At 56.5% G+C, this 14,421-nt stretch overlaps 2 protein-coding genes across 2 annotated transcripts in view; one reads left to right on the top strand and one right to left on the bottom strand.

The window, feature by feature from the left end:
* Positions 1 to 2,897, top strand: part of LOC122371338 (protein O-mannosyl-transferase 2-like) — a 43,286-nt gene extending 40,389 nt beyond the window's left edge. Inside the window, exon 18 of the mRNA XM_043347585.1 lies at positions 1,823 to 2,897. Within this exon, the coding sequence (XP_043203520.1) occupies positions 1,823 to 1,931 (109 nt within the window). The 3' untranslated portion in view covers positions 1,932 to 2,897. The remainder of the gene's footprint in view (positions 1 to 1,822) is intronic.
* A 286-nt stretch (positions 2,898 to 3,183) lies between these two features.
* On the bottom strand, positions 3,184 to 13,014 carry LOC122371339 (mucin-19-like). Its single transcript, XM_043347586.1, has 4 exons — positions 11,401 to 13,014; positions 11,030 to 11,136; positions 6,134 to 10,106; positions 3,184 to 4,165 (listed from the first exon to the last, which is right to left on the bottom strand). The coding sequence occupies exons 1-4, from the start codon at positions 12,851 to 12,853 to the stop codon at positions 4,056 to 4,058; spliced, it is 5,643 nt and encodes a 1,880-aa protein (XP_043203521.1). The 5' UTR covers positions 12,854 to 13,014; the 3' UTR covers positions 3,184 to 4,055.
* Positions 13,015 to 14,421: the final 1,407 nt, after the last annotated feature.

Below are 14,421 nucleotides of genomic sequence, written 5' to 3'. Positions count from 1 at the left end.
CAATGTGGGCGCTTGACCGCCACTGAAGGGCCCTCCGCGATCAGTGTAGGATCCTCAAAGACTGGTTTGGGAGCTGTTAAGCTAGCGTGGAATTCTTGAGTCTCGTGACAATCGAATAAGGGCCAGAGCCCCATACGCCCATGGGGGCCCATTGGTTGTTTGGGGGGCCAAATGATATGATGGCCCCCTGATTAGTCTTTGGAGGGGGAAGGGCATGGCCCTGAATCTGATCCCCCTCTGCGACCGCCACTTCACTGAAAGTGGAAGGGGGAGGGGCAGAAACAGACATTGCTGGCCCCCAGCCTGTTTGAACCGAGGCTGAGGCACGGTCACCCTGGCCCCCAGCTAGTACGCCTTTGACGAACTATGCCGACCCCAAGCAGATAAGGTCAAGCGTTGGTCGTTTGTATACGCATTCTCCTGCACCGTGCTAGTATTGTCTTAGTATTGCCTATACCTTTTTAGTGCTCGCTGTCCCGCGCCTCGTATTCAACAAAATGCTGTCACCAGGACTCACAGTCTTGTCTCTGATATGGTTTCCTTCATTGAGTGAAGGAAATTGCGGTCAATAACGCTGTAGAAACAAAAAGGAATCCTCATTAAAGGGCAAGCTGAATAGTTGTCAAGTTACCGGGTGGTAGGTTAGGTACAGACAGATAAGTCAGCAAAAAGTGGGGGGGGGGGGCAGTTAACATTGCTGGCCCCCCCCACCTCCGAAAGTGGGGGGCCATGGCCCCCCGCCCCCCCCCTGTTCCTACGTCTATGTTTGGACGCTATCGTAGCATTGAAACTTACATTTTATAAGCAATCTATAGTAGACTCAAGTGCTAGCATGCGGCGTCACTGATTACAAGTGAACGAGCTTGAGCACCACGGATTAGTTACAACAATGCATCATAGTAAACTCCATGCGTGACCGCCCATAAGTACGTTTCGCATAAGTACCAGCTTCAAGTCATGCGAGTCGCGAACAATCGCTTGGCAAGACAATTCAGCAAACGCGGCGGCGCGGCCGCGACGGCTCTTTTACGACCACCTGAAGCTATGCGGCACAGCATCCTTCCAGGCGCTCACAGTAGTGACATCTGTTGAGCGCGATAAGAGTTACGGCTTTCTGTCCGGCGGAACAGTATCATCCCAGGCGCCTACACTACCGCCATCTATCCACGGAACTGCGAAATGCGCTGCTCCGGCAAACGCACGGACCGAGTAGGTTGCACCGTGCTGCTTTCTGTCCGTTGTTGCTGTTGTGGTCTAGCCTCACTGTACGGACCATTTTGTTCGGACCTTCCGGGCAATTTTGCATAAGAGCATCGTCACAATGTTCATCGAATTATTTGACCACTCGTCACTCGAACCAATAGTAAAACGCCACCGCGATACAAACTGCAATTTAATGGTAAGCCTGAACGACCTAATACCCCACGTTCCAGTTAGTGACGCCGTCGCAATTTCGGAGCGGCGGGCCACCGACAGTGGGACTCACTCTGAGCCAGTGAATCCTCTCCCCATTTCACGCCAACCCTTGTGTCGGTTACGGGGAGGCCGCCACTCTGACTGCCCGTAAAGGGACCTCAGACCTCGTCCACGATCAAACGGTGACATTACGAGAGCCCTGCGTCCTGCTCAGTGCTTATTATACGCCCTTGACAGGTCTCTTGGCGAGTTTGCTCGTTAAATATGGTCTAGTTTGTTCAAAGTACACCCCTGCCGAGAGTAGGCTCAGAATGGCACTTATAATGATAAATCAAGCCTCAAGGCGACACCTTTCATGTTGTGTCCTCGCCTATAGCTAACGATACCCGTTCGTTTTGTCCGGCAGTTTCTACCTGTTCGCGCCGCTGTGCTACGGGATGACGGGCCCCCGGCCGCGGGAGGATGCCAACAGCACCTACCACGCGATCTGGTGGCTCGGCTCCTGGGACATCTGAGACGCAGCCACCGTGTAATAGGGGCGGTGCGTGCGCCGCGCCGCACCGCCCCCGGCCGGTCCGGTGTCGCCGCCGCGGCAGCGGTGACGGCCCAAGACAGTGTGACGTCAGCAGTGGGTGATATACGTCACAGACTGCCGGGGCATTAGGAGCCCGTGGTGTATTAACACATGTTACTTAAAGGAAATTATAATTTTGGTTGTCAATACTTTGACATTTCACGCTAAAAGCGAAGTCATAATGACTTCGAAGGACTCTTCATTATTTACGACCCATATTTGTGGCGTGCATCATTCTTGACAGGCACATAAATCCCCAGAGCCACTGGTGCTGGTATGCCATGGTGTATGTGTCTGCGTACCATCCACCGGCTGCGTTGCCGGGGAGGGGGGCGGGGCTCGCGCAGAACCGGCGCCGCGCCTGTGAGCCGCCGATAGGAGCTCCGGGTGGCGGGGGCCGCAGCCCGCAGCTGCGCCGTGTCACCGGCGGGTGAAGGCCGCACGCTAGGGCTGATCTATGGGCGGCCATAAATGAAATCGGTGCCAACTTGTTACTGATATGCCGCCGCTGCAGCAGTTGCAGATGGGAGGTGTGATTTACGGCGATTGACAAATTGCACCTTTTATTGTTATGAGGCGCAGTCAGTTTTTAACAGGATATAGGATCCTCGGGGTGAAAAAGTTTTTGAGAGATGCGAATTAGCGAGAATACGGTTCGTATTAAATCAAGGAACTGCTGGATGGGATAAAGAGATGGCAAGCTCGAAATATCGATGAAATTATCGCCACAATATTGTTATCGGGGCGTCGTTGTTATTGTGTGCTGTTACGTTTGTTATTCGTGGTTATCTTGATATGTAATGTGCACATCGTGTAGACTCTGTCGTCCATTCCGTCTTCGCCGTACAATACGGCACATGGTTTTCCATCGAGGTCTTCTACAATAAATAAAACAAAATATAAGTCGGACTCCCGTTTTGGACACAACGAGGCCTGGGCCGCCCATTCGAGGAAACGGCCTGACGAGTTCAATTTCCAGTTTCCGCTCGCCTTTCTCACCTTATCTCGAAGCCATTCTGCCTGTCTGGGCGATGGCGCTAGCGAGGTCCTCGAGCGGGTCGGCCATCAACTCAACAGAGCCACTGCATCTTCCCCTGTCCCTGTACACAGAGCGATCTACGCTTTACAACCGCACATAGCGGGCCACTTGTCACCAGAGACAGGCTCTTACTCTACCCATAACACACACCGTGTAAAAACATGCTGAGTTTATTCGATAGACATGGCTTTCCATACTGGTTATCACATGTGTGTCGGTTGGCCGACCACTCGGTCTCGTTGGCCGCGGGCGGTCACACGCCGGAATGTGGGTGTGCGGTGGTGCGGGGTCACCGGCGGGGTCACCGGACGGACCGGGCCGGGCCGGGCCGGTCCGTGGGGCGGTCAGTGGTCACACCACGGCGCGGTCGGCAGAGCCGTCATACCGACCAGGCAGCTGCCGCCAACGCCTCATCCCGTGATTAGTAAACGAATATAATCTGGCTAGTAGGCTTAAAACCATCATGAAAATATATACCCTCTTACCTAGAGAGCGATAGTATGTTTTAAACATAACAACCTCAACCTAACCCCATGTGTAATGAACGAATCTACCTAATAGGCAATCTTGAGTATGTTTTTAAAGCGATGATTCAAATCCCCACAAATTCAGAGCACCGCTCAAGCACCGTTGAAGCTCATGGACGTGCATCGATTCAAAACGACGTGATATGGCAATTTGACGATAACAGCTCATGCTACTAACAATAATGCAACGCACAACAATCAGGACAAACGATCAGCCCGCTATACGGCACTCTAACAGGTAACAACAGCCTCCACTTCCCGCCAACGAGAGGTCACTTCTGAAGGCACAGTGGTGTAACAGGACGCCAGCGGGCTCCCGAAAACCCAGCAGTGGTCCCAGTCTGCAGCAATGAGTGAATCTGTGACGCGTTACTTATCAAAATCCCATCCAAAGGTGACAGTAAATGGGCTCTGCGCAGTGCGCAGCTGACTGACTTGTCTCGTAGATCGGTCGTTTCCCGCTGTCGCTGAACACACGCTCCGGTGCCGGCGGCCGTCCTCAGTCGCCCAGAAGGCCCGACAGCGGGTCGAAGGTGGCCGGCTTCAGCTGCGGTTTGGCCAGCTCGGCAGAGACTCCGTGGCCCGCCGGCGCCGCGGCGGACACGGCCCCTGGGTAGAGAGACGGAGGGGTGAGAGGGGCGGACGGCCGACACAGGCGTCCGATGGGTGCAGAGGGGGTTGGGCTCAGCTAGCTAGTCTCCAACGGTTAGCGACAATAGGTACGGGTAATATGGGCCGGGGAAGTTCGACAAACACCTAGTGCACGATCATTCAACACTCATGCACGATAGCATGTTTAAAATAAAATAAAATATTGTAAAATACTGTAAAAACAAAACATTAAAAAAGCTGGTAATTTTCACGTCTAATAACATGCATTAACGGCAGTCCCCCATTGACAGCTAACCACGCGCCACTCAACTCGTGTCTGGTGAACAACTCGCCACGCCGTGCCATTTGGCCGGAATGTCTGCAGCGCAGCAGGCACTTATTTTAAGAGGCCCCGCCGCCGGCGCCCGCTGCGCACCGGTCGGCAGCGTTCGAACGCAATATCGGCCGGCGATGAGATGACGCCCTCATAACGCCGGCCGGAGCATTTTATCGAGGCGCGTAATGGCATCAATGGGCTCACGGTCACTGCCACCGTACCAAATTGACAGCGCCCAGCCCGGCAGTAAATTCATCATGTCAAGATCGACAAATTCCATCGCCAGTGCCACATTTCATATCTCCTGACTCCTGTCCTGACTTCTACCTACATCTGATGCTACGAATAAGTAGATAACTACACCTTTTTGCACTCAAAATAGGCATATTTTCATTCAATTTCGGCGAATTGCATTCAATTTTAGCGATCTCTCATTTGCTTCGAATAGAGAGATCGCTAAAATTGAATGCAATTCGCCGAAATTGAATGAAAAGATGCCTATTTTGAGTGCAAAAAGGTGTACTGTAGTTTGATTTCACCCTCTGCCCCTACACAGCACCGCTGAACTGACCAGAGCCGCGATGCACGGCCGACCGGCCGGCGCGCTCGGCCCGCAGTCGACCTGTTCGCCCTAATGACCGACCGTCCGACCGTCCCTAGCTTCGTGACTCCGCCGGGCAGCGGCCCATTTCATAGCAGCGCCATCAATTCCGGCGCAACTCCGAAATAGAACCAAATGCTGTTTTAATCGGCCAACGATGTTTGGTCACGTCAATAAATGGTTCCTGCTCGTACAGAAATAGACTGGCGGTGCTGAGTGAAACATTCTGAAGCCCATAAGCCAGTAGCATCAAGAAGGTGTTCCCAAACTATCGATCACTCCCCACGGACATGACGTGAGGTAACCGGTACCATAATTAAATTCGCATTTCAGTGAACTGTGAAGCGCAATCAGAACCGACCTTTCTTCACGTCATACCAAAATAGTCAACAGCCAATTTCACAGACTTGCTAGCGAGCGTACAGTACAAACATATTGGAAGAGCATTCGACTTAAAACACTTTCAAAGTACCTCTTGAACGAGCTTGCAATACCATACAAGCGAAACTCATTAAATTGACTTTTATGGATTCTGCAAGGCACCACAACTGATGACCGAATAGCGAACATTGTCGATAACTTATCGACTTTCACAGAAAAAGCACTGTCGGTGGCAGACCCGATCCAATCTTCCTATTTATCAGTTTTATTTTCCAAAATTAGACTTTGTGGAGCTGGGAATTTGAACCTGCCCGTAAACAAGTTAAATGCGCTGGAGGTTTGGAACACACTTATCTGCCATCACCATTTCCCCAGAGGGCCTCTGTTTTAGCTGCCTTCACCGTCAGACACATTAAAGCCGAGGAAAGCACACAAGACACCACTCGATCAGCCCAGCTAATCTCGGGAACAAAATGAACAAAGTTTGAGCGCCAGCGACCAGGGTAAAATGCTGTAATAGAATGTCGGTGGGATCCGTTCCGACATGCTGACATTCTCGCACTTAACACTGAAAACTGCGGGCTGCGGCTGCAGCGAGGGCCTGCGGGCCACCAGGGTGACACGTACGTGACCCACCGCGCAGCGACTGGCCCCTGACGGCACTCACCTGTACGTTTGGGCTGGTCCGCGTGCCGTGCTGCCTGGGTCGGCATCGCCTCGTCCTCCTCACTGTCGGAGAACAGCCGCGCGCCCGCCCTGACCGGCACCCGAGCCGCCGGGGCCGTCTTGGCGGAGCTGAACAGATCGGCGTCATCGTCATCATCCGAGAACAGACTGCCCGACGGCGGGGCGCGGGCGGTCTTGGGGACAGCGGCGGCCGGTTTGGCTCTCCCCGAGCCCGTGACGGCGGACGAGGCGGATGTCTTGGCGGGCGGCTGGGCCCGACTGGCAGCCGCCGCTGCCGCTGCCCTCTCCCAGCCCTCCTCCTTCAGACTGGCTGGCCGCGGCGCGTTCCTGGTGCTGCCAAACAGGTCGTCATCATCACTGTCCTCGGCTGGCGGCGGGACGGCGGGCCGGGCGGCGGCAGGGACGGCAGACGGGGAGGTCCGGACTGGAGTAGGGGCAGAGACCGGGGCGGCAGTCTGTGGCGGCGCCGCAGCTGAGACCGACAGCGGAGAACCGGCTACTTTGGGCGGCTCCACCGTCCGAACGGCGGCAGTTGCTGCAGCATTCGCTGCCGACTGGGGCTGCCGCGCAGGCGAGGAGCGCTTGTTGGTGGTGGGACTAGGGGTCACAGCCGGGCGGTTCTTGGCCGTCGAGAACAGATCATCTTCGTCGCTGTCGGAGCTGAACAACCCACGGCTCGGCTTCGTCTCCTTCCGCGAAGTGCGAGGCAGAACAACGCTCTTCGGAGTCTCCTTACCAGGCTGAGTCACTGGCCTGATTTCTCCGATATCCGAAGGCGATTTCGTCGGCTTCTTTTCTAAATTTTGAATATTCTTGCTTTTACCCAAGACTGAACTGAAAGCCTCAGACGTTGGTTTCGTCACAGCATTATTATTCACCGGCACTGCTTTGGTGGGGGCTGGTTTGGACCTCTTCGTTGATTTAAACAGATCGTCGTCACTGTCAGAGTCGAACAGAGAGCCGCCCGTTTTGCCGAGTGGAGCAGGCGGGCTGGCGGCGCCGGGCGCGACAGTCAGCGGCTCAGTATCAACAGCATCTTTCCCAGCAATGGCAGTGGCAGTCGCCGGGCTTTTCTGGTTCACTGGCTTCGATGAATTGACATCAGTGTTATCAGCCACGCCTGAAGTAGCGTCTTTCATTCTCGCAGTTGGATCGTTGGTCTCAGTATGTGTCACGGTTGCAGACATAGCTGACGCTCTGAGTGAGGGGCTCTTCTGGCCAGTGGCCGGTGTTTTCACGGCCGACTTCGGCTTCATCGTCTGGAAAAGGTCCTCTTCATCACTATCCGAGTCGAAAATACTGCGGCTCGATTTGGCAGCGGTGGAGGCCGCGGCGGCGGGGGGAATGGGGTCGGACTCGGAAACAACAGAGGTCTGGGGTGAGGGAGGAGCCGCGACAGAGGCGCTCTTAGTATCAGGTGTCGGGGGAGCGACGGCCGCCTCAGGGGACTTGTCATCAGCTGCCAGCTTCACTTCACTGAACACCGGTTCGTCAGCATCCAGCGCGGCGGTTTTGATGGCACAATGAGCCTCACTCGCAGGGACACCGCTCACAGCATCTCCAGAAGTCGACTCCTGCTGACTGGACGCTGGCAACGCCCCTTCCGTCTCCGCCTCTGACACAACACCAGAGCTGCCTCCGCCGTCTGTCCTCGTCTTGTCATGTCCTTTAGCCACATTAGCAGCGCTATGTTCGTCCTGAGCCGACCCAACGTCCCCGGGTGGCGATCTCCGACCCCCACCGGGTGACGGCCCGGTCTGGTCACCACTGACCGTGACCTCCGCACTGCGCTCCGGACTATCGGAGGACTGCGGGGGTTGTATGTCGGCGGGACTGTCGGTGTCACTGGGGCTGCCTGATGGGCTCGGTGTTTTCTCTTCATGCACCGCAACCTCCAGGGGAGATTTGTTCGTCACAGCCAGTGGTGGGTTCACCTTGGGGGCAGGACTCATATTCTCAGAAACAGGGGCTGCGCCAGGGACGTGAGCAGACTTGGGCTTGGATTTGACTGTTTGGAATAGGTCTTCTTCACTATCCGATTCGAAAACGCTGCGGCTGGTTTTAGAATGCTGACTTGGCGTGGGTGATTCTGCGGCGTTATTTTGTGTCACGGAATCGGATGGCATCTCAGCCTTCTCTTCAGTTGATCGCTGAACCTCGCTGGACGCTGATCCCTCATCCCCCGCTTTATGCGTGTCGGCGACTCGGCCCACGTTATCTTCTGAGCTCCTTTTGGCGTCTTGTTCCCGACTGGCAGGGGACAAAGTCGCGGACGACAATGTCTCCGTCGGCATGCTTTTTTGTTCAGCCGAAGGTGCTTTCGGAGCTTCGACAGGCTCCTTCACAGCCGGCTTTGACTTCTGCATGGTCTGAAACAGGTCTTCATCACTGTCAGAGTCGAAGATGCCATGACCTGGCTTGACAGGCCCCGGGGCGGCTGCTGACTTGACGGGCCCCGGCTCGGCTGCTGCTGTGACTGGTGCGGGCGAAGGAGGCTGAACTCCTGAGGTAGACCCCGTCTTGGGGACAGAGTGATTGTCATCCGCATGAGTCAGTGCCGTCGCCTCATCCCGCACTGTGACATTTTCCTCAGCTGACCTAGGCCTGTCGGCCTCACTTCCTCGTGTGTCGGCTTGGGTGCCTGCGAGTTCTTCTTTGGCCGTCGTTTTAACCCCACCTTCGCGCCTTCCCTCATCGTGCCTCATCTGAGCGCCTGCTGGGGTTCCCAGTGCCGAGACAGACGCGCCGGACGCACCAGTCGCCGACTGCGGGGCTGGGACCGAGTGGAATAAATCCTCCTCATCGCTGTCATCGAACAGACCGCCAGCTGGCGGCGGCGGCGCTGGCGGCAGCGTGGAGTCTTCCTCAGGCGGCATTTCCCTCGCTGAAGGATCAGAGATGACTGACGGCTGGGGCACGGGATGAGAGGATGAAGGCTTTGGTTTGAGCACAGGCTTGGGAGATGGAGAGAAGTCACTTTTGCTGGGTGCAGCGATAGAGGCAGTTTTAGAGGCAGTTTCTGTGGAACGCTCCCCATTCCTGGACAAGTCCTGCTCACTACCCGTCACCTCCTGACTGCCGCCAACCGCAACACTTTCCGGCTTGGCAGAGGATGGCGGTATAACGGCACTCTTCACCACTGTCTTCTGTGGTTCACCAGCCACCCGCGGTGCGCCGCTCGCGGCTGACGCATCCGTCACCCTCTGGGCCGGACGCGGAGCCGGCATGTGAAACAGATCCTCGTCACTGTCACTGTCAAACAGCGAGGCTGCCGCGCGGGCCGCCGGCGACGCTGAGGCCTTCCCGGGTGTTGGGGCGGGGGTCTGACCCGCCGGGGGAGGCGCGGCCGCCGGTCGGGCCGGCACAGACGGCCGGGCGAGGTCGGTGGGTGACGGCGCGGCGGGTGTCTCGGGCACCACTGGATGGACGGCAGTCGGCAGCGTCGTCCGATCCGACGCCACAGGAGTCTCTAGTACGGTAGAGCCAGTCCGGACAGAGTCAGCCACCACCGCCGGCGATATCGCGGTCTGGCTCCTTGCTGCTGACGGGTCCTCGGGGATTCCTCCCAGCGCGGTGCGCACGTCAGCGCTCCCCCGGTCGGGCGCCGTATCTTGCACAGGCGCTGTTCCACTCGTAGACGGACCGGGAGTCTCGGGCGACAGTGGCGGCCCTCCACTTCCATCCGTGCCATCGGCGGCATCGCTGCCCGTTCTCCGCGCCAGCCGGCCTCGTAGCTCGGCGTTGATCAGCCCGGGCAGCCGCTGACCGCCGGCCGGGGGTCTTCTGACCGCCGCCGCTGCCGCCGACGGCACCGGCCGGTCCTCAGGGGGCTCGTCGGCCGGAGCGGGCGACGTGACCGACTGGAACTGGCTGGACTCCGGCGGCAGAGACAGCCGGTTCGAACCGGGCTTTTTCCGACTGGGCCGACGCTTGACCGGTCCGCGCGGCCGCTCCTGCGGACAGAAAATGTCAGAACAGTTAGACAACGGTCAGACAGGACAGTCGACGATCAGACAGAGAAGACGGCGGTCCAAGAGGGGAGTCGACGGTTGGGCGGGGCAGCCGGCAGACAGGGGAGATGCGGAGGTCAGACAGGGCGGGTGGTCAAATGAGAGAGCCAGGTCACAGCCAGAGGGCAGGTAGAGATCAGAGGGGACTGCCGGCGGCCAGCCGACACAGTGCCGCAATTAGGCACACCACTCGCAATTAGACACCTCGCCGCCGAGTACCGACAACGACGGAGACGGCAATTAGGCCGGCCGTAGTCGACTATCAAGGGCCGGGTTCAGCCTCTGAGGCCGGCGGTGCATTAGCAATAATGGCCTGGGGCAGGATCAAATCGCAATTAGAGTGCCCGGCGTTTGCAGATCCCGCTATTTAAACAACTGGTGGAGGTGCAGCTACGTGGAACTGGTGGTAGGTGATGCGTGAAATTCAGAGAAAAGGAATCTAACGAATAGTAGATCGGGTGTCCAAATCAACATGCAATTAGCATAGTTTGTTTGATACATTAAATTCGTTGGAGGATTGTGTTTATATTGAATACCTACGAGTTTATTGTACTAATTACTTTTTAGCTCGTTTTTTTCATTACCGACTTGGCATCGTATCAGCTTTAGTTAGACCAATAAACGTCACGATTAGCGATGTAAGCCCCTGTTTTGAGCGCCTAATAACATCGTTGATAGCAATGATAATGACCATTGAACATGGAGCTTACATTTATATTGCAGCTGCAGCTGTGCAATGTTAAACCGTCCCAAATGAAACGCAACAGCTGGCGAATATACTCGTACGAAAATCAATATCAGTAAGAACAATAACAGTGGCAGTAATAAGCCCGGTCCAGCAGCTCCGCGCTGCGGACCGTACCTACCTTTGTCAGCGACGGCAGGGTGTCGAGCGGGTCGGCCGGCCCCAGGTCGGCGGCAGTGTGTGTCGGAGGCGGAGAGCTGACCTCCGGCCGTCCCGTCGGCACGGACGCTGCCGACAAAACAAACACCCGAGGTCAACAGAGCGGCCCACGCAGCTGCGACACGGACCGACGACAACGCGTAGTAGATCGATCACCGCAGCAAACGGAGACATTGACTGGTGAGGTTAGGACAATGCAGTACTTCATGACGCTTTGATAGACTAGCAGAACGAAAGAACACTGGTATGTGCTGCTTGTGTAACAGCAGTGAAGGTCGCCTTTCGATTACAAAGTCTACATCTAGTCCGGCCGTTAGTCTGTGTCGCACCCACCTGGTCGGGTGTGGCGCTTCGGCTCCGGGCGGCGTCTGACGACCTCCGGTGGGGGCAGGCCGGCAGCCGCGGCGGCCGGACTCCTCACTGGACTCTGTGACGGACTCTCTGGTGGACTCCCCACCTCCCGGGCGCTGTCCGCCGGCGGGTGGGTGGTCGGACTGACGGGAGGACTCGGGGACAGCCGCGCCGCCGGTCCCGCCGCCCCGAACAGTGCCACGCCGCCGGCCGGGCCGCCGGAGCGCCGCCGAGCCGAGGAACCCAGCTGGTGTTCGATGGACGCAGCCAGCGCCGACAGGCCGGCAGAGACGGGCCGCGCGCCGGACGGTCCACCGCCGCTCCGACGGACCACGCCGGGGGAGTCGGGAGCGTCCACCGCGGCCGGAGACGGCGCTCGGTTCTCAGAGGGGTCCGGGGTGGGTTCTACCGGAGGAGACACCGCGTCAGGCGAGATCGCAGAGCCCTTCGCTGGTCTGTGCTCGTCCACCGGTTTTGTTGCAGCGGAGTTGTTCGGCGCTACTTGAGATTTCTCGTTAACCGGTGCTCGGCTAGCTGGTTTCGTCACATCGGTCGACGCTGGCGTCGCTTTAGCGGAGGCAGCAGTACGGAAGGCCGCAGCAGGGTGGAACAGGTCGTCCTCGTCACTGTCTGAGTCAAACAGGCTGGCGGGTACGGCCTTCTTCGTCTTAGCCGCTGGGGCGGCAGCTGCCGGAGCGGCCTTTGAAGCAGCGGTCGTCGGCTTAGCAGTAACATCCGCTGAGGGGGCGGCGGCTGAGGCCATCGGCGCCGGCGCTGGGGCTGGGGCTGGTTCTGGCACCGAGAGTGGTGCTGGTGCCTGAGCTGCCGTCGGTGCTGGTGGTGGTGTAGGCTCCACTGCTGGTGCTGGTACAGCTGCCGCAGCTTTGGATTTCGCCGCAGGCGCCCGTCCCGTCGACGCCGAGCTGGCGAAGAGGTCCTCCTCTGAGCTGGACGAAAACAGGCTGCTCACGGGAGGTTTGGATTTCTGTGCCGCTGGTTTCTCCGGCGGTTTGGCTGCGGCCGCTGGGACGGTCGGCGCTGCCCCGGTCGCCGCGCTGACCGCAGGCGCAGATGGACCAGGGGCAGTCGGACCCATCGCGCGGACATTCTCTACACCGGTGCTGAGTGGCGGCGGCCGGGCGGTGGCAGTCGCGGCACCGCTGCTCCGGACTGGCGGAGGGGAGTTGGCGAGAGGATCGACCCTCTTCCCCGCGTCCGCCGCCCTCGGCGGTGTCTTCGCTCGGCCGGGAGCCACCAGTGAGAAAATGTCGTCATCCGAGTCACTATCGAACAGACCTTTCGGAGGGGGTTTCGCGGCGGCCGGAGCAGCAGTTGAAGCGGTAGGGGCGGTAGCGGTAGGCCCAGCGGCAGGTTTTCTGACCGCCGCGGCAGTTTTGGCGGCAGCCTCGCTCGCTTTGGCCGCCGCATGGAACATATCCTCGTCATCACTGCTGGAGAACAGGCTGGCCGACGGTTTCGCCGCCGCGACGCCACTCCTCTGGGCCGGCTGGGCGGCTGCGGTTCTCGCCGAGGCCGGGGCGGGGGAGTGTGAGGCGGCCGGTGCCGACCTCCCCGGCTGCCGATCGGCCGGGGCCGCCGCCGTCCGTCCCCCAAACAGGTCCTCCTCGTCGTCTGACACCGGCACCGTCGAGCGCTCAGAATTGATCGGCCGCGCGTGCAGTCTGGAACACAGGGGAGAGGAGTGTTAACCCGCGCCCCACTGGGGGGGGGGGCTATTAGCCCACCCCCCTCCCGTTTTTCTGCAATAACTTCCAAACCGCTTGACGTATCGACGCCAAACTTTCAGTACCTTCGGCTGCAATTAATTTGACACCTTGTGTCAAAATTTGAACTTCGTACCTACCATAGGTCGGCCGGAAATGACGTCAGAGTGACGTCATGTTCGGCCGATTTCGACGCAAAACATTGAACCACGGCAATCGCTCCCAAGAGCTCAGTTTTTAAGCTAGATCCAATTTCTTTTCATGAGAGGACTCAGAATAGACTGCGCTATCAAACTGCTATCTCGGATTTTCGAAATTTTGAAAAATTCGAAAATTTGATATAATAAAATTCAAAATTTATATTTTTACATTCTTTTTCATTTTTTTTTTTACTTTTCGAAAAAAAAACGGAATATATGTGATAGAACGCATTATTATGACTAACTCTAGCAAGTTTTAGCTAAATATCTTCAAAAATGGCCAAGTTATACGCATTATTCAGCAAAAAATTAACAATTATTAATTTTTCAAATAATTTTTTTTTTTCAGCACGAATTTGACATCGTACGCCAATATAAATAACACCATCGTGTTCCTGAGCTCAAACTGCATCCAATAGACACATTTTTTGTTGAAAAATTTTAACTTCAAAATTTGACCCTGACCTAAGCTAAATTTGACTCAAAATGACCTCGAATGACACAGACGACATCAAATTCGAAATGTTTGGCCTAAATGGACCATAAAACATGTGTCACGTGACCGACGGATGATATAATATTTTCGTGACCTGTGATGACCTGACCTTGACCTGAAAATCAAAGTACAAGTTTGGTACCCTCAGAGTATCTAGAGCATCTGTTAACGAAAGTGTGAACCCAAAATGAGCCTGATCTGACTTGTAAGACGGCGGCCAGAGCCCAAAACGTGAAGAAGCCAAAATGCTAATAATTTTTACTTTGACCTGACCTGTGACGTCATCAGTGACCTCGAGGTCAATGAAATTAGGTTTCGCTCGACAGTTTTTCCGGGGCTATCAGACGCCGTTTGAATTTTGACGATCGGCCCAGTAGTTTCGGAGTAAGGAGGGGGGGGGGCTATGAATAGCCCCCCCCCCCCAGTAGGGCGTGTTACACGCAGACCCCAGTGGGGCGCGGGTTAACTCCTGTCCGTAACGATCACGGCAACTCGAGTAAGGGTCGAATAATGCGTCCATTTAGTGCATACTGGAACAAGATTATAAGATGGATCCCGCCCAGACTATCATTCTCCAATGTTT

This window comes from Amphibalanus amphitrite, unplaced genomic scaffold, assembly GCF_019059575.1.
Source record: "Amphibalanus amphitrite isolate SeventyFive unplaced genomic scaffold, NRLGWU_Aamphi_draft 001233F_arrow, whole genome shotgun sequence".
NCBI lineage: Eukaryota > Metazoa > Arthropoda > Thecostraca > Balanomorpha > Balanidae > Amphibalanus > Amphibalanus amphitrite.
The sequence above is the reverse complement of the archived record's forward strand: the minus strand, read 5'-3'. Positions and strand labels throughout refer to the sequence as shown.